At 37.1% G+C, this 21124-nt stretch overlaps 1 protein-coding gene across 1 annotated transcript in view; it reads left to right on the forward strand.

The window, feature by feature from the left end:
* Positions 1-3324: 3324 nt before the first annotated feature.
* The window catches only part of CDC42BPA (CDC42 binding protein kinase alpha (DMPK-like)), a 117531-nt gene continuing 99731 nt past the window's right edge, over positions 3325-21124 (forward strand). The window contains exons 1-3 of the mRNA XM_009708185.1: positions 3325-3404; positions 7974-8069; positions 12712-12860. Of these exons, the coding sequence (XP_009706487.1) occupies positions 3363-3404; positions 7974-8069; positions 12712-12860 (287 nt within the window). The 5' untranslated portion in view covers positions 3325-3362. The remainder of the gene's footprint in view (positions 3405-7973; positions 8070-12711; positions 12861-21124) is intronic.

A 21124-nucleotide genomic window follows, 5' to 3' on the forward strand; every position in this document is an offset into this window, starting at 1 on the left:
CTCTCTTTTTTCCCTTTTTCTTTTTTCACTTCAATTTTACTATCTTCTGTTTTGGCTTTTTTCTGTATAAGGCTGTTGCTTTTTAAGGAAAGGAAATGTGCAGACATGTACCGTAGAGACAAGTAACCGAGTTTGGGGCAGAAGGTGTCTGACAGCATGCCAGACTGTACTGCTGTTTGTGGGAGATGTGGAAAACTGTTGAAGAATGGGGGAAAAAAAATCTGACTAAACCAAGATGTTTGCATCAGCACATACCAATCATTTTTTGTTGGGCTGCTCACAGGAAAATATAAATTTTAAAAAACCCCAACCTTTAAAAGGCCAATTTTAAGAAATTCCAGTAGCAAGACGCTTCAGGATAACTAGACAGGAATGAATACCCTTTCCTCTGTCTTGCCAGCTTCAGTGGAGAAAGGAGAAGATCAAAACAGCACTCTGTATATTTGGGCATTTGTGTATGTAGCATATACCTCTGTGTGTGTGTGTAAACACTGCCTGGATCTGTAATCATGCTTCAGATTTCTTTGGTACAATTAGAAACTGCATCAGACTGCTCATTGCTGAAGTGTCAGTTTTTTCTTTCACAGTCCCGGAAGAACCACTTTAGAATTTACTTTCATAAAGCACTGAGACACCCTCAAAAAGATGCTGTGATTGCAGAAAAATGATGATGTTTGTGATCTTTTTGTGTGTATGTGTGGTGGTTATTGATACGGAATAACATTAATGGCTTTTGCAGACTAAGAGACTGCTTCTGACATTGTAAACACAGCTGGTAAACATGAGTATTTGTTCTTCAATCACTCTTCGATACTATTGTGCATTCACAGAAGGTACCAAGCCCTTGAGCTTGTCATTTGAAGGCCTATGCTCCAGCTGTTAACCAAAGGCAGTGCTGTAACTCTTTTGGTTGTGTCCAAGTGAATGCTCTGTAGGAGACTACAAGTTTAGGCAGCTGTGCAATTAGTGTGCGTCTTTCAATAACCAAGCCTTTTGCAGAATAACACAGCCTTTCACTGAGCATGCTACAGGCAAAAAATTGAAAGACTACAAGCTTAGGCAGCTGTGCAATTAGTGTGCGTCAATAACCAAGCCTTTTGCAGAATAACACAGCCTTTCACTGAGCATGCTACAGGCAAAAAATTGAAACCCTGAAGTTGAACTTGAAATACATGTATTGTCTTATGCCTCTGGCTGCCAATACTGCAGCAGTTAATGGTGAGGAAAAACATTTTTCACACTGAGCAGCAGCAACGGTCTGGTCAACTCAAGGACCAACCTTTTAATTTCTGCCTACAACAGTCACAAAACCCTTAGAGGTCTTTAGGGCAGAATTACATGGTAGTTTCATACCACAAATTGCATGCAGGGGGTGTCCCTGTCTTCCAAGTTAAGATGCAGTTTGAACGCTATCTAGTTTCAATGTGAAGGCTTTCTTCTCCTCCTGCCATTTCTCGTTAGAAATCAATACAGATAAGGCTTATCAGAGTTTCAAGCTAACTTTAGCTAGTAAAGTGAAAGGAGATTCAAGATTCAAATCCACATTGTGGGTGATGTAGCACTGCAGAGGATTCATTGAAAAAAATTGTGATGCTCAGTCTTGCGGTGCCATGCACAGGAGAGTAGACATTCTTTATGAATTAAAGTTATAGTCTAAAGTAACAATCTGTTTTTGTGTTTCAAATCTGAAAGCACCTTGAGGGATCCCAAGTCTGGACTTGAACCTCAATTTTTATGCATGAACTAACCTTTAAAAATGTCAGTTCATAAACTAGTTTAAACAAGTAAAAGTAGTACCTTTTTGTCTTCTCTCCTCCTTTTATCGCCCCCGACTCCCACCTGCTTGCGACCCCAGAAGGCAGGAGTGTCAAGAGCAGGGCTGATAATGCGTTGCTGCACATATGGGAAGTAACAGCTGCTTCGTCTATGAATCTATAGCTAAGAAAGAAGACGCACTTTCATTTAGACATCTGAGTATTGCAGTCCTTCAGCTTGTGGTTTTGCCACGTTCGTGAAACTGTTGCAGCTGATGACACGTTTGAAGATGGTTGAAAGAGGTTTGCATGACACTTTCTTCAAACTGTCTGATCCTGTATTTTCTTTCCTGCTATCACTGTCTTCACACATAGCTGGTTTACTGATAATGAAAGAGGTGGATGGAATGTCAGATTCAACCTTAGTATTTTTTTGTCACTGGCCCGCAGGATGGAGATGATGATAATCTGTGTGACAGCAAGTTGGTTTGTAACCAGATGCACACAGAAATAAACTTTCATGTGCTTAAGCCTTAAGATTTATTAGAAAGGGAAGAGGCAGAATGGGATAGTTGGAGAATGGTTGTTAAAATATATTGATTGTTGAACTTTTCTATAGTTGGGATGGTCGTGTAGTGATCTGGTCTAGTTCTGGTCAGCAGCTTTGAGTCTGTGGCAGTTTCATGGGCACTTTGTGTAAGACACTGAGCTTTCCATACCCAGGGAAGCCTGAACTGTGAAAACGTGTTTGTGTAAACTTCTTCCCTCCCTCTTTCCTAAAAATAGCTTTTATTGTAGGTGAACAAAACTAATATTCTCAGAAAAGGACTGTGTCGGTTGGCTTTGTTAACTTATTATTACATAGGCCGATGGTATCTAATGTTTCAGAAGCAATGAGAGGCAGGGAGGGTTGTGTTTCCTAAATTTTCCTTCTTTAGAAGATGTGGATTTCCCTGTTTCCCTGCCACTGACAACAGATGTGATAAAGAGCTCATTGAATTTCATGTGGAAAAACGTGAAGTAATATTTTACTATATCATTGAAGAAAGTCTAATGCATTATTTGAAATGAGAGTGGAAGTTGTTTTATGGCAAACCTACAGTCTAATTTGTATCTAAAGCCTAAAACATTGTTTATTTTGTATTAGAAACTACTACATTGTTGTCTTTTCTTGGTGGTTCTGTAGTTTAAATTATTGTGTAAGACTGAAGTCCAGGAACATAAAGCATACAGCCAATGATAGCTTCATGATTGTATGATAGAGCAAGAAGTGTGATGGTGAGAAATACCGTTGTTTATCTACATTCACCTAGAAAAACTGATACATAATGAAAGCGTGATACATAATGAAAGCTTAAAATAGGCTTGGAACTTTTGCAGAATAAATATCCTGTACTGTTGTGATGTTACTCTTTCTTGATGGCGCTGGTATGGTATTGTGTGGATAGTAAAGCTAAGTGTCCAGAGCACTGAAGAAAAAAACCTCCAAAACTGCAAGGTTTCATAAAAGTAAAAACAATATGCATTTATGTTTTAACTTATTTATCTTTCATTTATCTTTTCCAGGTTGCAGTAGTAAAACTAAAGAATGCAGATAAGGTTTTTGCCATGAAGATACTTAATAAGTGGGAGATGCTGAAAAGAGCTGAAGTAAGGTTTCAGAAATGTTTTCAATAATCATGTACCCTCTTACTGTGCTGAATTGTTACTTCTCTTTCCAGAAGACTCTGTGTGTATAGAGGGATTGAGGAGGTGCTTCGCTACTTACTGACATATGAAGATGAATATTAAAATAAACTTAAGGCAGTTCGTGAGAAGGGTTAAAATGGTATGGAATCTTGGCTTAGGTGGGGCTGGGTGTTGTAGACATTATACCTTTTCTGTAATTGCCCAAGAATTACTGACTATACAAGCAATCTTTTAATGCATTCATTCCAGTTAGGAATGTAGTTCTTTAGCAAGTATTTTCCATGGTGAAGGGTAATTACTGAGCTATAACTCACCAAGCCTATTAGTTTATCAGTAGTTAGAACTTAGTCAAGGTGCAATTTGTAGATGGAAAAATCAGAAAGATAAAAGTTTCAAATTATTCTGAGTACATGTTTCATGGAAATGTCTGTCTGCAAAAATTTGTGATGAAAAACTCCTTGTTAAATCTTGAGTCCATTCTCTGTTCTGAAAAAGGTGGAACAGCTCTTTCACCAGCTCTGCTTTGCTTTGGGTTCCTACTTTCATTACATGATTCCACTCTTCGTAGAATCCTCAATACATTTCCCTGGATTCCTTTGGAAATAAACTTATAAAATGCAGTCTACACCTGAAGATTTGTGTATTGATTTTAAACAGAACATGTTTCTAACTCTTTAAACTGCTTTGAAATTCTTCATCTATGCATACTAAAAATAAACTGCCTAAAAAATAGACTCATAAAAGTGTAAGTCAGTGGCTTACACATACAGATTGCCAGATGGCCAGATTGCTTTGGCCACTGGGTTTTCTTCAGTTTGGACAGTGCAAGCACTATTTTAGTGTCTCTTCCAACTTGTCTGATCGAATTATCTCTAACTTCAGTTTTTATTTGAGAATCCTACTTTTCCTACTTTGTTACTCTCAGACTGCCTTGCTATTCAGCTGCTTCCAAGTTTATTCTGATTTCTTCATTTCTGTTTTGATTATATCTTGTTAGGAAATGAGATCAATGGGAAACTGTCACACTTTTTAAAAAAAAAAAGTATCCAGACAAATTAAAGCCAATTTCGGATGTGTGCACATCCTGTCTCTTTTACTGAAAATGTTACTGCATTAAGAAGTATAAACAGCATGCAGATTGTGGTTAGGTGTGCACAATGTGTTTCCTCTTTATCCAGGAATTATTCAGATATTGAGCAATCTGGCATTAGTCTTGATACAAAGAGGTATTTCTCTCCAAGACAGATGTCATTTGTGTGAGTTTTCCTATTTCAGTGAAAAAGAAAAGACCAGAAATAAAGCTCCACTCTATTTTTAAATGTACCCTTTTAAAGTCTGTTTAAAAACTATTTCTTTCTATTAAAATACTGTTATAAATAGGTTTGAAAGATTTTTCTCTATGCAAGGTATTAAAAATACTCTTCCCATGGGTCCAACTGAATTTCTGAAAGTCTGAACCGTTAGCCTAAAAAGAATTACAGCTATGTTTTTGCATGTATTTGTAACCCATGGGTATCCAGTGGAAAGAGAACCGTCTGGAGTGAAAATGCGTTACAAAGCGTGACCTTCAACAACTCTAACCTGTCATTTTTAAAAGCTGATGAACGCATCTCACTTGTTACCTCTGCGAGGAACAATGACCCATTTTGGCTCTGTTAGTGTGCTGCACTAACACTGAAATCCACAGGAAAATCATACAGTCAAAAATGCAAGATATGCATATAGGTAGGTGTATATGTCAATGGCAGAAATAAATTGTTCATATATCCCCTGTATCAACTCTGTGGGAAGTGGGAGTAATTTGTAAAAGCAGAAAGGGAGTATGTACTCAAAGAGGCTTGCAAATGCCAGATTAAGGTTGATGACTGCAAGCTCTGACAGTAATTGTATGCAAAAACTTTGTTACGATGAAATTATACAGGTTGTGAGGTTAGTGTTCTCTTTTGTATTATAAAGAGCAGAAGTTTTCCAAATACTTCCCATTGTTGAAAACTCGGAGATGTGATGTACAACTGGGAACATTACTGATACAAGGAGTACCTGAAAGTACGTGACAACTTGCTGTTAAACTCCCAAACCTGTTACCCTGAGTGTTGACAATCACTTACAGTTACACGTATGCCACGGTGGTGCCAGATGAGGCTCAGGAGAGACCAGGACAAGCATTGTGCAGCATGGAAACGGTCAGCACTCCCGGAAGGTGCTAACTCTGAGCTGTGAGGACATGAGCACCAAATAGCCGAGCAGCCCAAATTCTTTGCTGGTTGAAGGCCACGATAACAGTATAGATATAACCATAGCACTGAGTTGGCTTTGCTGTGACAGAGAGTTGGATCGGATGACCTCTGGAGGTATCTGCCAACAATTCGAGGAGACTGTGCCTAGGGAAGATGAAGTGTAATGTTGAAATAATGAAAGGCGTAAAAAAAAGACTTATTTTTAAAAAAACCTAATTGAGCTATGTTACAGTGGTTACAAGAACCACTGCTACCATCTTCCCCCCCCCCTATGAATTAATGTAAAGCCCATGAACCCCTTGGACTCTCTGGCTGTTACTGTCTCGGCTGTGATCTACTGTGGTAATAGCTGTTAGTGTCAGCTCTAGGCATACTGCCCAGAGGTGGGTGACTAGAGTGCTCAAGGAATGCATGGTCTTTTGTTAAATCATGGCAAAACCAAGTGGAATTATATAAACTCTTTAGTAACTAATCCTGTGAATTGTGTCATAACAAGTAGAGAACTACATGTCATTTATCCTTGTGAAAACAAGAGTTCATCATATCTCTGTCTCTGAAATATGTCAGAGTTTACAAAGAAGGAAGGAAAAAAATCAAGCTGAAGCATAGAACAACTTTTCTTCCTCCTGAAGATTTTCCTTTCTCCTTCTCCCACCCCCAAATCCATTTTTCACTTAATAACCTTTGAAGGTATTTGTTTAAAGTATGTTTTGTTTTTTTCTCAGATTTCACTGATTTATCTCATGCATTGTGCTATGATTAAAGAATACCATCTTTCTTTTTTCTGGTCTGCATTATTCTTACTCACTGTATTCACCAAAACAAGACTTGGTGTGGTGTATTTGCCTGGAGGAGGGAGTTGTTTTTTGCTCCGTTTTTACTGCATGTATTTTTTCTGCATAGCTCAGTCTAAAATGATATTATGCTTTTCATTCTTCACTCTCCAGATCTCACAGCCAACAATAACCATGTCAGGGGTCTGGTATTTACCTACTGTTTTTGGAAATGAAATTGAAAAAGTAAAAAGAAAAGGCTTGGATTTCCTGTAAATTTAGCTGTCCCCTAAGATGGAAGAGACAGAGCATGGTACAAATCGATGAAACATCTTTGTGAAGTAGCAGAGTGTGCTGGAAGAGATTATGGTCTATGTTTTTCTCTAACTCTCCATCTGCCTTCTAAATAAAGCTCATACAATTATTATTCTTTCTTTTACACTGTCTATTAGACCTTTTTCTGAAGAAAATTGTGTTGATTTTGTTATTTGGTACCTTTTGTTTTCTTACAATATTCAGTTCAGAACCCAGTCCCTTCAAAATGTTTATCATATTTCTTTGCTATAGTTTCTTTTTGGCTTCTTGTCTGTTTGGTCATTTTTGTCTGTCAATCTGCAAGGCTGCTTCTGCTGAGATACTTTCTTCACTTCTTGAGGCAGGTTGCAAGACCTCCATTGTATTAACTGCCTTGCTGCTTTCCAGCTGGTTATTTTCTTCACATTTTAGTCTTCTTTTGTTTCATATGAACCTGTGTTCTCCTTCTTCTCTTAGGTATTCCTTAGCATTTCTTGGCAGTTCTTGTTCCTCCTCTGTTCCACTTGCTATGAAGGCACCTTTTGCCTCCTGTGTTTCTTTCCAGTACATTGACAGGAGATCCTCCTGGATGTCTTATCAACAGCTTGTGTCTGGCAAGAGCAATATTCAATTCTGTCCTGCTTTTCCTGAGCCAAAAATGTGGAGAAAATCCCAACTGGTTAATGATTATCAGATTATGACTACATGGAAGTTACTGGCAGCTACTTTCAAATGAAAAGAAGAACCTTGCCTATATGAAAATTCAAGTGTAAAACTAAGCTAACAGCATTTTGAGATAAAACAATGACACAAGACTCCAGATTCTAGTTCTTTAACTCCTGTTGCAGTTATAATTGCGTAATGCCATCATTGACTGTTTTCTTCAATGCGATACTGCTATTCTGCCATTATTGATACTTGATTTCAATATGTACAAAAAAGATAAGATTCTGACTTGGGATTTTTAGACAATGGGAAGCAGCAGCTTATTTCTCCATTTGCATCACTTAACAATGTAGAGAAGTACAACTGGTTAAATTTGGAGAAGGTGGACTTTTCTAATACCTAGTTTTTCATAGATTTTGGCATGTTTGCAGAGTATAGTAAATGACATTTTAACTGAGAGGCAGTTTTGAATTTTTATCCCCAAAATATAATGTTAACTTCAAAAATATGTTTCTTTATATATTTTACTTAAAGCCTATAATTATTTTTCTCCCCTTCAGACAGCCTGTTTTCGAGAAGAGAGAGATGTGTTAGTGAATGGAGATAACCAGTGGATCACAACATTACATTATGCATTCCAGGATGAAAACTATTTAGTGAGTGTTGCTTTTATGTATATATGTATGCAAATGCAGATTCTTAGTTGTGGTTTGAGATAGAAATATAGTTTGTTTACTTGTTAATTTTGTGTTCTGGACCATACAGACCATGTGAGTATCTGTGATTTTGTGCATAAGATTGTGAAGCTTGGATAGTGGTCAGAAACTTTTAAAGTTTTGCTATAAATATCTCAGGAATGCAGCTTTGTTTTTTAAACCCCTTTGCATTTGTTGATAAACCTTGATCTATCTGCATCTTCTTTCTTATAAATCATCACTCCAGTTTAATTGGATTAATAAAAATAAAAGTGTACTTACTAACATAAATTTTCTATTTGACTTTAATTTTTTTGTGATTAACATTGCTGATTACTGTTTTAGAGTTAGAAATAGGGAGTAGCCCTGTTTTGAAACATCAGTTCATTTTGATTGGTCTTTGCTTTTTTGAGGACTTAAACCCACTAAGATGTCATAAAGCAATAAAATGTTCTGGCAGCATGGAAGAATGCCGCTAAATGTTCATAAAAAAGAGTTGGAAGCTGTATTGTAGAGTGTCTCTTTAATATTTACTGTTATTTAGTTTTCAAGTATTTGGAAAGACTTGCAAAAAGAAGCTAATATGGGGAAAATTTCCCACTTTCCCACTTAAAATATGTTTTGATTGTGATACAGTTTTGGTAATATATATGCGTGAAAAAGTAAACAACTACACATTGATATATTTTGCTTATTTGAGTTTTATTGCTCTGTGCTTTGGATTCTGTATCATTAGTAAGTTCTAATGGTTTGGTTTTTTTTTTTTAAGAAATCTGCTATGTAGATGTAATCTTTTTTTTCCCCTAATGTGTCCAATAAAAGAAGTGCTATACATGGAATTCTTGCAGAATTGCAATGCTTTTTGCCATTATGTTGCTTTCTGTTCTGTCAGTTCAGATACATGGAGATCCATGGATTTCAGTGGAATTTATATAGAAACAGGGCTCTGCATTTGTGAATCTAACTGTTGGCTTAAATACCTCCCAGCCAGCTTCATCCTTTGTTAACATGTACAGTAAAAATAGTCTCATGTTTTATGTAATTCTGATCTTACTATTAACAGTATTTCAAAGAAAACATTATATAGTCTACAACAGCCTGCTAGAATTTGTTTTAATCTTGCCAGTTTCCTTATTTTCACTAAGCACAAAGCAGCTTCTGTTCTTTATCTTTGATAGTCTGCTAACAGGAGCTAGGTTTGCAGCCTGCTGGGGAAAAGATCAGTAATACTGTTTTTCATCATTTTAGTGTGAATGTATCACTAGTTCTCTGTGTGCTTTTTATTAAAATAAAATATAACAGAAGTGGCCTTTAAAGGTTGTTTACCTTGACTTTGGTAATGCCTTTGACACTATCTGCCATAACATCATCATAGACAAGCTGACACAGTATGCATTAGATAAGCAACAGTGCAGTGGATTGAAAACTATCGGAACTACTGGGCCCAGGAGGTCGTGGTCAGTGACACAAAGTCCAGCTGGAGGACAGTCAGTGGTGGTGTACGGCAAGGCTCAATACTGGGGCCGACATCTTCATTAATGACCTAGACAATGGGATGCAGTGCACCCTCAGCAAGTTTGCAGGTGATAAAAAAACAGGGAGAAGTGGCTGACATGCCAGATGACTGTGCCATCGTTCAGATGGACCTCGACAGACTACAGATCTGGCAGAAAGAAATCTCATGAAGTTCAACGAAGGGAAGTGCAGTGTCCTGCATCTGGGGTGGAATAAAATAAACCCAGTACATGGTAGGGCCCAGCTGGCTGGAAAGCAGCTTTGCTTGTGGTCCTGGTGGATAACCAACTGACCATAAGCCAGCGATGCACCCTCACAGCAAAAAAGGCCAAGAGTATTCTGGACTGCAGGGAAAAGTGTTGCCAGCAGGTCAATGGAGGTCCTTCCTCTCTGCTCAACCCTGACGCAGCTGCATCTGAAGTCTTGTGTCCAGTTCTGGGCTCCCCAGTGCAAAAGAGAGATGGAGCTACTGGAGGAAGGCCAGAAAGATGATTAAGGTACTGGAGCATCTTTCATGTAAGGAGAGGCTGAGAGAGCTGGGATTTTTCAGCCCAGAGAAGTGAAGGGTCGGAGGGGTTATTGTCGATGTGTGTAAATACCTGATGGGAGGGAATGAAGACAAGGGAGCCAGATTCCTCTCAGGAGTGCCCAGTGACAGGACAGGAGAGACAATGGACACAAGCTGAAACACATGGAATTTTGTCTGAACACAAGAAAATACTTTTTTACTGTGAGGGCTGTCAAACACTGGAAGATGTTACCTGGAGAAATTGTGGAGTCTCCGTCCTTAGAGATACTTAAAACCCAACTGGACACAGTCCTCATCAGCCTGCTCTAGCTGACCATACTTGAACAGATGAGGTTGGAGTAGGTGGTCTCAAGAGGTCTCTTCCAACCTAAATGAGTCTGTGATTTAGGATTAAATGCCAGTGTTAAACTTCCACTAGCTAATAGAATTTAATGTCCTTAAATCTGTGCTTTTTCTTTCTCTTGGAAGGATGGTGCTGTCATACAGTAGTATTTTGAGAGGTATTTGAGACTGGAATAGATCTGGATGATTGTGGGCATTTAGAAAGTATTTTTAAAGCTTTTTATAAAACAACAACGTTTTTTTAAGGACATAGATATTTGACATTGTATGGGATGCTATGTATTGACCAAATTGTTTTATTAAGAATTTAGTTGTTAAACTTAGCTTCGATTCTGATACATGTGTTTAACTTCAAGTGTGGAACTTAATACTGTGAGTTACAGTTAAAGTGTTGGCATACTTGAGGAGCTGAAGGTTTCCTTGTCATGAGGCTACTGTGTTGCTCTTGCAAAATGGGAGGTGCAGAGTCCTATGTTGTAAGAGCCAAAATTTTGTTATCTTGGTATATCCAGTAACTGAGTTGTATTGGTTTTAAAAATGCTGAAGAATGAGTGCAGAGATCCCACATCAGTTATGAGAATCTTAAGAGGTTTTTTCAATATACTTTCAAAGCAATAAGTTAAACTCTTGCAAGTCTCTATACAGTTTATGAGTTAATAATCATTATATTATATTCCAAAGGCTTAATGTATTTTCTAAAACTGTAAAACATGAGAAGCTAATACTGTAGATCTTGTTTCAGAGGGAGTGTAGGAGCACCACTGAATAGGAGATATTTATCTTGTGTAAGGCTTGTGGGCATAATTTAAGAAGTTTACTATTCATGTCACAAAGCAATAGATGAAAATTTGGTTGTCAGCACATTTGAAATTTTGCGGAAATGCATTTTGTACTTTCTTTGTGCACCTGGAATCAATGAGGATGCCCAGGTTATCCTACCTTATCCTGAAGGTGGGAAAGACTTGAACAAATGAGGGGAAATAATTATAAAAAGTCCCTTTAAGTTGCTTTATAAAAGTTTTAAAGAATCAGAATAGGATATCATTATTGCATCTCTAATACTTTTTATTATTTGTGATTCATTGTACACTATTGTTAAGAGTCACTGCTTCAAATGTGTATATATTCTGCCTTGCTGGAAGCAGAGGTTGGAATTCTAGGCAAAAGCTTTCAGATACTTCATACGTTAGTGGGAAATTTTTCTAATTAATCTGTCCACAATGGTGTTCGAAAATAATGTCATAGCAGTGGGTGTTAAATTAGATTGCTTATAATTAGTTTGTTAGTTATAATTAGTTCATTTTTTTTTTTCTGTTTGCCATTTGCCCTTCCAGTTGCTGTTCCACAATTAAAACAAGCTAAGCTAAGCTAAGAAGATACTAATGATGAGTTTCCCACTTTTCTTAAGTTTACTTTTTCCCATCATTTTGACCATTACTCTAAAGGAAGTGGCATTTTGTTCTGTCGTAATACAGTAAAATGGAGAAAAGTTCTGGTCTCTTTAAAGTCTTTGCACCTGATTCAATGGCAAGCAGGTTTTATGTTTCATTAATAAATCAGAAATCAAATGTATTTTTCTCCATCATTCCAGTTAGAGAAGGTGACTTCTTGTGTTGTATGTTGGCAGATCCTGTATTGTGTGCAATGTCAACAATATCTGGAATTGTACTGTGAGTCACTGGAAGTCTCTCAATCTTTGCTTTAATATGAGTAGTCTAAAAACTTTACTCTCCAAAATTGTTTCTTTAATGGGAAAAGAAGATGATAGGACAAAAGGGAAGGAGAAACATCAGAAATTAGGGACCTTAAATGAGATCCCAAGTTAACACAATTGCTTTCGTTTTTATAAGTCTGTGCTTTAATCCTTTACTGGTTTTGCATTCTATCAAAGGTTATTGTTTTTATAAGGGAATCCAGAGTATCTAAATATTTGATGTTTGGTGATGGGACAGTGGATGAAGCTGATGCTATTTTGTCATGAGGCTTACTGTATTTGGAGAGATATAAATATGAAAAATATTCAAGTAGGTTAAATATTAAAATGAGGCTGAACCAGCTACTGTTTTCAGAACATCTAAATATTTTGGTCAGCTTTTTTATGTCCATAATAATTTTTGCAGTAATTTAATTTTTATGCTTCAATTAGTTTTTAGTCTCTGATTCACTCAAATTGTTGGTTTCCCCCCCTCCCCCCTTTTTATCATTCCCACTCCATAGTACCTGGTTATGGATTACTATGTTGGAGGAGACCTGCTTACATTGCTCAGCAAGTTTGAGGACAGACTACCTGAAGATATGGCTCGTTTTTATTTGGCTGAAATGGTGATCGCTATTGATTCAGTTCATCAGTTGCATTATGTTCACAGGTAAGTAATCTGAGCTCCAAATTCCTCTTGGAGTTATGGGGAGTTACTTGATGGAGTGAAAATAATTCCTGTTAAAGTGTTTAAGCTAGTAACAAGTATTTGCTGTGATAGTAAGCACGATAGAATTGACCTGCCTACATCTTGTGGTTATTGAGAACTGTTGCTAACCTTGTACCATATGGTCAAAGACATGAATGAATATCCAAATACATTGTATGAATCTTGCACGCTGGCAAGTTTCAAAGTTAATGATCCACAATTTATACAAGGAAAACGGGAAACCTGTTTGTGAAATATGATCAACTTCAAACAGGTTTATTGAAGAGTCAGATTCTCTTTCTTAATTTGGTCAATCTATACGGAAGTTGAAAACACACCATTTTGTGTTTTGCTTTGGATTTCTTTCACCTTTTATTTTTTTTTGTTTTAATGAATTTATCTTTAAAATGAAGCGAGGGCATTTTGCTAAATAAGTGGAAGTACTTAAATTGTGGTACTTATCTTTACCTTGGCATATTAAAAAAAAAAAAATTCTGTTCAAAGTAAAATATTAAGTCGTTTGCATCTAGCGTTCTTGGAGGCCATGATTGATTTTTCCACAAAATTAGCATCATCTTTTCTTTAAAGTATCCTTCCTGACTGAATTCCATGGTAGTTCTTATATGCAGAGCAAAAGATTACCTTACAAAAGGCAGGATTTTCAAATACACTCGATAGATGTACTTTGCTCTGACAGAAATCAGGATGAAAACTCCCAGTTGTTTAAGCTGAATCATTAAATCAGCAGAATGAGCTTGTTTGATAAGTCCATCTATCACCCTTAATTAGAGTTTATACTGGCCATTCCTTCTTTTACTGTTCCCACTTGACTGCTTCACTCCAGAAAAGTTTTGGGTTTTTTTGTCCGAAAGGTGGATTGTGGTTGGTTTTGGTTTTGTTACTGGGTTGTGTTTTGTTTCCTTTGAGATTGTGGCTTTTCATGAAATCAGAGCTAGGACTGCTTTAAGGTAGAGTGGTGCTAAGCTGCAGATTGCTCTTTTGGAGTATTCTGAAGTCTGCTAGTTTTGTTGAAGAACTGTGTCTACCTGCTAAAAAGAGCTCTTTGTGATAATGTCTTGTGGAAAAACCTAAGCAGAGTATTTTTCTTGAATTTTGAAGACTTCAACTGTTATTTCTGAGAAACTGTTTGTTCACTTAGGACCTGATGTGAAGATTTTAGTATTCAGTTTAATTTGGATCTAGCTTTTAAAACGTGTTTGTGGGTAAACTGTTGAGGTGCTATGTTACCAGGTGGAGTACTTAATGTTCTACAAGTACTACATAAGCTGCTGTGTTTTACCCAGTGAGTCTGCATATGGGGTAGTAACTCTTCCCAGAAGAATAGATGCCCACCATCTCTACCTTTTCCTCAAAACAGAGCAACACCTTTGTAATTCAGCACTGTTAGTGTGTAATATGCAGCAGATGTGATGTTTCCATCCTCAAACAGTTATTGTCCCCAAGATGAAATAGGTGTTAGTGTAAAATTTTGGGTGAAAATTAAGTAGCATTGCAGTTCAAAACAACATACTAATTATTATGCTTGCATATTTATTACTATGAATGTTTAACAAAAAAAAAAGCGCCCCTATACATTCCCAGTCCTTTGTTGTTCTGTTTGTGGCTTCACTGGTGAGGTTCCCATGCTTATAAAGTTCTAAATGCCACTTTGGCATTTTATCAGTAATACTGCTGTAATACAATGCCAGTTTATAAGGGGATGGTTTTGCAAAGATTAAAAATGTAAAGGGCACTTGAGTATATGTTAAATGATCAGCCTTTGAAATGAGACCCGTTCTGCTGTTAGTTTTATTAGGATGTTTGCAACTGATAAAGCAAAAGAAAGGGAAAGAAAGCACATCATCTAAATGCCACTAATTCTCTTTTCCTGAAAGTTTAGCTCTGGTGGCCACATTCTTTTTGGGAGTGTGTTGCACACAGCAAAGGACATAGGGGAAGGAGGAGGAAAATACTACTAAAAGATGGATAATGTAACAGCTGTAGTAGTGATATTTCAGATGAATAGCCAATGTGCATCAGGATTTGATCTGAGTTGTAGCTAGTAAACTAGAAACCATGCATTAGGCATGTTTTGTTCAAGGGTTTTTTTCATACAATGAGATAGCAGATTGTTTTGGTTTGTTTCCTTTTAGTACCCCAGTTCTTTCAGGATAAATTTTCACATTAACCATACTTAGTGTTATAATTTGACAATAATTTTCTTTTTCTCTGAATGTTTTTTGTACTTTTTAAAAATTCTATTTTTATTCTAAGTGTGTCACTCTTCTTTCTCTTTTCTAATGTTAATCACTTTTTTGTTGCCAGTTAGTTTTCTTTGAGAGTGATATTGATTGCAGTGGTAATTTGTGCACAGACCACTCTGATGTCAAATGCAAGTCACTTTTCTTTCCTAAAGTGCATTGGCCAAGGTTCTGAAATATCAAATACAAGCAACCTCAGCATTACTTCAACAAAACTGATACAACTGTATTTCAGGTTTTGGAGTTCCAAATTTGAATGCCATTTCTGTACTAGTATTGTGGGTTTACAGGATGAGTTTATAGTGGGAAGAAGATCAAAAACTAGATATTAGTGGAATTGTGCAGAGAAATTGCATGATGTTTTCAAAGCTGTCTCCTGATACCTGCTGAATTGAAGAAGGAGAAAAGTTGCTAGCTGAAAATAACATCAGTACTACTGTTTTTAGGATATTCCTAATTTTTTTCTGGTTTAATCCACTTTTTAGTTTAAATAAATATATAATGGTTTTGAGAAAACTTTAATCAGAACATAGAACTTTGTTAATTTTTCAGTTCTGATCAATTAATTTCTGTGAAAAGATCATCTAGTGTTTTACCTGATAGTTAAATGATGGCTCAGAACGTTAATAAAATGGCCTTTTCTTTTAATGTATATCTTAGCTTTTTCGATTGTCATAAGTGCACCAGCACTGGCATTACCAAATGACGTTGACAGCTGCAAGACTAGCTTTAGAAAGAAAACTTCATCTAAGAAATGTGTGCAGATGTTCACAATGAGGAAGAAAGTATAGCATGTATGTGTATCTCTCGCAAAGGCACGACTTCCTTGGGAGTTCGTGCAGAGCTTATACCTACCCTGATACCTTAAATTAATAATTTGTACTAATGAAGTGATGCTTGCCTGTAGGTCAAGGTGAAATATTGTCTTGTGCCAGTTTTCTGCAAACTGTAGTATCATACAGGGTAAGATTTTAGTTTATTAGGAATCAACGTCAATTTGTGTTTTATTTCTACACATTTGTAGCACTTTTTTTTGGCTGAAAAAAGCCTCTGTGCATTAATATTAATTTCAGTTTCAAGATTGTGTTGTTACTTAAATACTCATGGCATATGTTAAAAGCTTATATTTGCATGCATTATCAAATATCCAGGTGTAGGCTGGAGTAAAACACCTACCGCCTTAAGCTAGGTAGCTATACTTTATTTATGCATGCTGCGTTACCGTAAACATGTAAAATTTGTTTTTCCTACAGCTGAGACTAACTCCTTAATTATTTTATTGGTGAGACAGGTTTTGTCTCTGTTTCATTTAAGGTGAAAATTGGGGTCTAAAATGCTTGGTTTTGTCTAAATCCTCTTAAGTAAAAAAGACTGTAGAAGGCCTGGTTGCCACTGGAAGAAATTTTCTCTGAGGATTGCTGAAGACAGCCTCTGGGCATGCACTAGTCCTAGGCACAGTGAGTGTGCCACGGGTAGCTTTGCACACCCCTTCAGTGTGTCTGTGACTGCTGCCTGTTGTGCTGTCTTCTGAGGCAGCCCTTACTTGAGTAATGGTGCATCTAAGTCTGTCTCTGTCCTAAATTTAATTTGGGACGTTGCAGCTTCTTGAATAGTACAGAATTAGAAGTGTTAATGTGCTTAAGTCATTTTCATCTTGACTTTCTTTCCTCCACCTATTTGTTCTGTGCAGGGTTGCACAGTGATTCAGTGCTGAGTGAATTTGCAGCTAGGGAGTGTTCAACATTTAGGCTCATGACTCTCCAGACCGCAGCAAAAATATTCATTTAAAATAGTTTTCATATATTGGCACACACCCACGTTAAACAGTCTTCTTTTTCTATTGAATGGTAAAACAATCCTCACTTACCTTCTTACTAAGAAAATATTTTGGAAGGATTATGAAACACCTATGTTAATTATTATTTTTGTTGGTTAAGTTTATGGGAGGATAGTTAAGACTACAGGGCAAGCTCTCAAGTTACATACATTTCAGCTGTTGTCTTTTGCATGTGAAACGATAAGCATGCAAAGCATAAACACAGCTACTTCCATAAGGTATGAGAGATTACAGTTAGCTCGATCAGTGTGTTTCTGGATTTCTAGTTGCTGCTGTCTTTTAGTCTGAAGGATTTTAGCATTCTAAACCACCAGATGCATTTTTTTTCTTCTCTTTCCATTTTCTTTGTCAACTTCTGAAGTTTAAGTTGGGCTTCACTGGAACATTTGAGCTCTTAAAATGTAGAGCAGTAGAATTCTCTGTGGAAGTGACATCCTTTCTGAGAAATATTGAACGTAAGGGAATAAATCCGTTAGAGGGATAAAAGAACTGTCTATTCCCTATCAAGCTGGCCTCTTTGCTTTTAACAAGAAGGTACTATTTGTCCTCAGTAAAAATCATCTTAGGGATGTCCCTGAAATATTTCCTGTAGTTAGCAGGCAGCTGAAATTTGGGATTCTTTGTAGGATGCATTTCACTTCCAACTATAAGTTTCAGTGCCAGCATATTCATTTTTGACTTGCTGAATAAGTGGTTTTCTGTCTTCTGGGTGTATCCCATCTTTCCTGATCATTAATTTGCCTAAGTGGAAAATTTGGTGGTGGAAGGCCCATCTAGGGAGGTAGCTGCGTTGGCCTTTACCAAAGTGACCCATAATTGTGGGTTTGAAAGAAAGCAACAATGTATTTTAAGTGTTTACCAAGCTTTGCAACAGACATAATGTCACATACACACATGAAGATGTCCTTACAAAGTGCTGAGAGTGAAAGAAACAGGGCTAGAAAAATAAGGAAAGAATAACATAAAGTTATTTTGATAGTCTACTGAAAATGTATTGCTTTGAAATGTTGCATGGTTTAGTTTTACATGGAAAACTGCAGGACAGAAAGTTATTTTAGTGAGTATTTGGTAAGCTGGTGCTTCCTTACAAGGTATTCCTTTACAGAGGTAGGAGAGCTCCGTGTGTCTAGACTCTGTGTTTCCTCTCTGTTTTTCCACTGAGGAGGGGCTGGAAACAAAGGTCATCTTTACAGACTCTGGGCTTTAATTTTGCCCTGTGACCCTGTATGTTATAAACGCTGGCAGCTGCTCCCATAGTACCCCCTCAGGGTGGCATCTGACCTGCGGTGAGGACTGTATGAGGTTAATGCTAGTTGACTAGAATTTGTTGGTAGGATTTCTGAAGTAGCCTGTGATGACATAGAAGTATTTTGAAATAAGACCCATATACGTTTGGAGTGCCAAGAGCAAGTGGATCACACTGGCTGTGCTATCATGTAGAAGGCAAATGGTTTCTTTCAGTATTGTGTGTATTGAGAGTGTTAATTTAAGTGAAAGCTGTCTAATGGGTGACTGAAGTAGCATAGACCTATATTCTGTGTTATTCAAGGAGAAAGAATTTAGAAAACCTAACTCCAGCGCCTTAAGCGAGAGTAGCCTTGAGTAGTCCTTTCAGCAGAAGTGCTTTTACAAACGTATCCTTTGGCCTTTTTTCTCCCATTGTTCCTCTCTCCCCAAGACCCAAGATCCAAACATCCCTTCTGCTCTGCTGAAACAAAGGTTTGTTGGGCTGTGCAGTGAACTGAACGAGGACACCAGTCCAAGTTAGAAGTAACTACATTTTAACTAACCTGGGTCAGTTCTCCAATTTGTTCCATGGAGAAGGAGATAGGAGGAAATTGCTTTAAGCTGGTCTTTCCAATAAAATGTATGTTCATCACATTGTGCCCCTTTTTCCCCTACATCCATTGAGTGGTACTTGAGAGATCTGGTGATTTATTCAACTCCGTGATTTTAAAGGGAAAGGAACACAATAAGCAGTTGGAGATGGGATCTCTTCCTTGTAGTTAGCCATAATACCCTCAGAAATAAACCCTTCCCCTTTCATGTCTGATACCTACCTCCTAAGGAAGCAAATTCTTGATTACTGTCAGTTGAGGAAGGCCAGCAAGACAAGGGGCTCACCCCTCCGTTCTTTCTGGTGAGACCCCAGCAGTCCTTTAGCTGGGACAATTACACCTTTATTAGAAAGAAGACTCATAGGAAAAGGAAGAATGTGTAGATGAAGATTTATTTTTTTTCTTATGTAGATTGGTATATCATCTGGGTGCGGTTGCTTGAAAGGAAGATGGATGTAGGCACTCTGTGACATGGTATGTAATCCTGTTTAGGTAGGAACTGCTTGTGGTTGTCATAAAACAGAAGTATGTAAACCCTCCCGAAAAGGAAAATGAGAGACACAGACAGGAAATAAAGTTTGATTGAAAAGGGTCATTTTTAACCTGGTGCCTTAATGGGAAAATTCTTAATGCCCGAAGTCTTATATAAAAAAATGCTGGTTTTGCCTTCCAAGTAATAATGTTTATAGCAAGGCTCAGTGGATGCTAAATGTGATGGAACTTTCCAAGAGAGGCTGCTGCATCTAGCATAGAGATTCATTAGACTTCTGTGGTGTTTGCAGGGGAAAAAAGCCCACATTAGAACTGTTGTAGCTCTGACATGAGATCTGTTTCAGTGTCTTATGAAGTTGGAGGTGTTTTCAGAATTTAATAACTTCTTTTGGAGACAAAACATTCCCATTTGCAAGCTTCTTTTATGTGAGTTAAGCTGTAATTTTATCGTTCTTTTCTGATTATTTCAGACCTGGAAGTATTTTCTCCTACTACTTTCTTTGATATCCAAAATCAACATCAGGAAAGTAGGCCAAAAACATTTTCCTTATTTCTGAATTTTTAGTCTTGGTGACTGTGGTTCTGAGGGTGTAATTAGCTCATCGTTTGGTGGCTGAGGGTAGAGTTGGTAATAAACACTTTCAGTGATTTTGTTCTCATTTATAAAGTTCACAATGATGCAGGCAGAAATGAGGATGGCAGTTGTGTGATGGAGTCTTTGTTATTCTCAAGTTCTTTGTTATATTAGAAAGAGACTAACTGCCTCATGTTTTGTCTTCTGCAGACTTTGCATTTCATTATCTCTTTGTGAACACAGTATTTATTTCATAACTACCTCCTTTCATAGTGTCTCGGATTTTCATTTATTAATACCCTATGTGTTCCTCAAGTTCCTCCTTAGAATGCCTTTATTTTATTTATGATTTTGGGCCCTTTGCTTCTTTCTTTTTATTTGGAATGCAATTGGTTTTATGTTATTAGATTAGATCAGAATAAAAGCTGCACAGGACAAATTTATTATCTTCTGAATTTGAGTGTCATGTAGATTTGTCATTGCACAAGTAAGCAATAATAGCCTGGCTTTATTGTTTGATATTCCTGCAGTGTTAGTATAAAACAACTAAAAATAACAAAAAAAAAAATTGAGATGCTTTGAATATGTTATAAGAAGTGCTTTAAACCATTGTCTTCTACCTAGTTTCTTGCTAGAGCATTCTTCCCAGTGAGTATTTGATGGATTTGGAGTTGAGAGTGTGTTCACTATCTGAACTTTCAGATCTGACAAGTAGAAATTTGGTGTTTGAATTTCTGAGTTAAATTGCTGTTGCCGCAACCACTAAATGTAATACTTCCTTTTCTTCATAGTAAATTAAGATGTCCTTGCAAGATATCTTGATTGTAATAAGATATCAGTGCAAGAATCTGATTCCTGAAAGGGCAGTTAAGGAAGTATCAGTCCAAATAACCTTGTCTGCGTTGAAGCTGTTCTACAGTAAGCACTTCCCTGTTATGTTTCCAGAAGAGCTGTTGTATTGTTAGAAGAGCCTACCTCATGTTCCTTTTGTTAACAGCAAAATATTAGTAGGTTTTAACTTCTTACATGAGAAAAAATAGGTCACTTAACATCCTGCAAATTAGAATACTGCTTACAATGCAGATGCTTGCGTAAGGTCATGCTTGGTTCAGTTGTGGAAGGTTTTGTGGTTGGGGTCAGGGAAGCAAGACCTTGTAGAGCTTTATCTGAGAAGCTGTATTAAAATCTTTATTGACTCAGGTGCTGTGATGTTTATGCTGCTC

This window comes from Cariama cristata, unplaced genomic scaffold (genome assembly GCF_000690535.1).
Source record: "Cariama cristata isolate BGI_N322 unplaced genomic scaffold, ASM69053v1 scaffold539, whole genome shotgun sequence".
Lineage (NCBI taxonomy): Eukaryota > Metazoa > Chordata > Aves > Cariamiformes > Cariamidae > Cariama > Cariama cristata.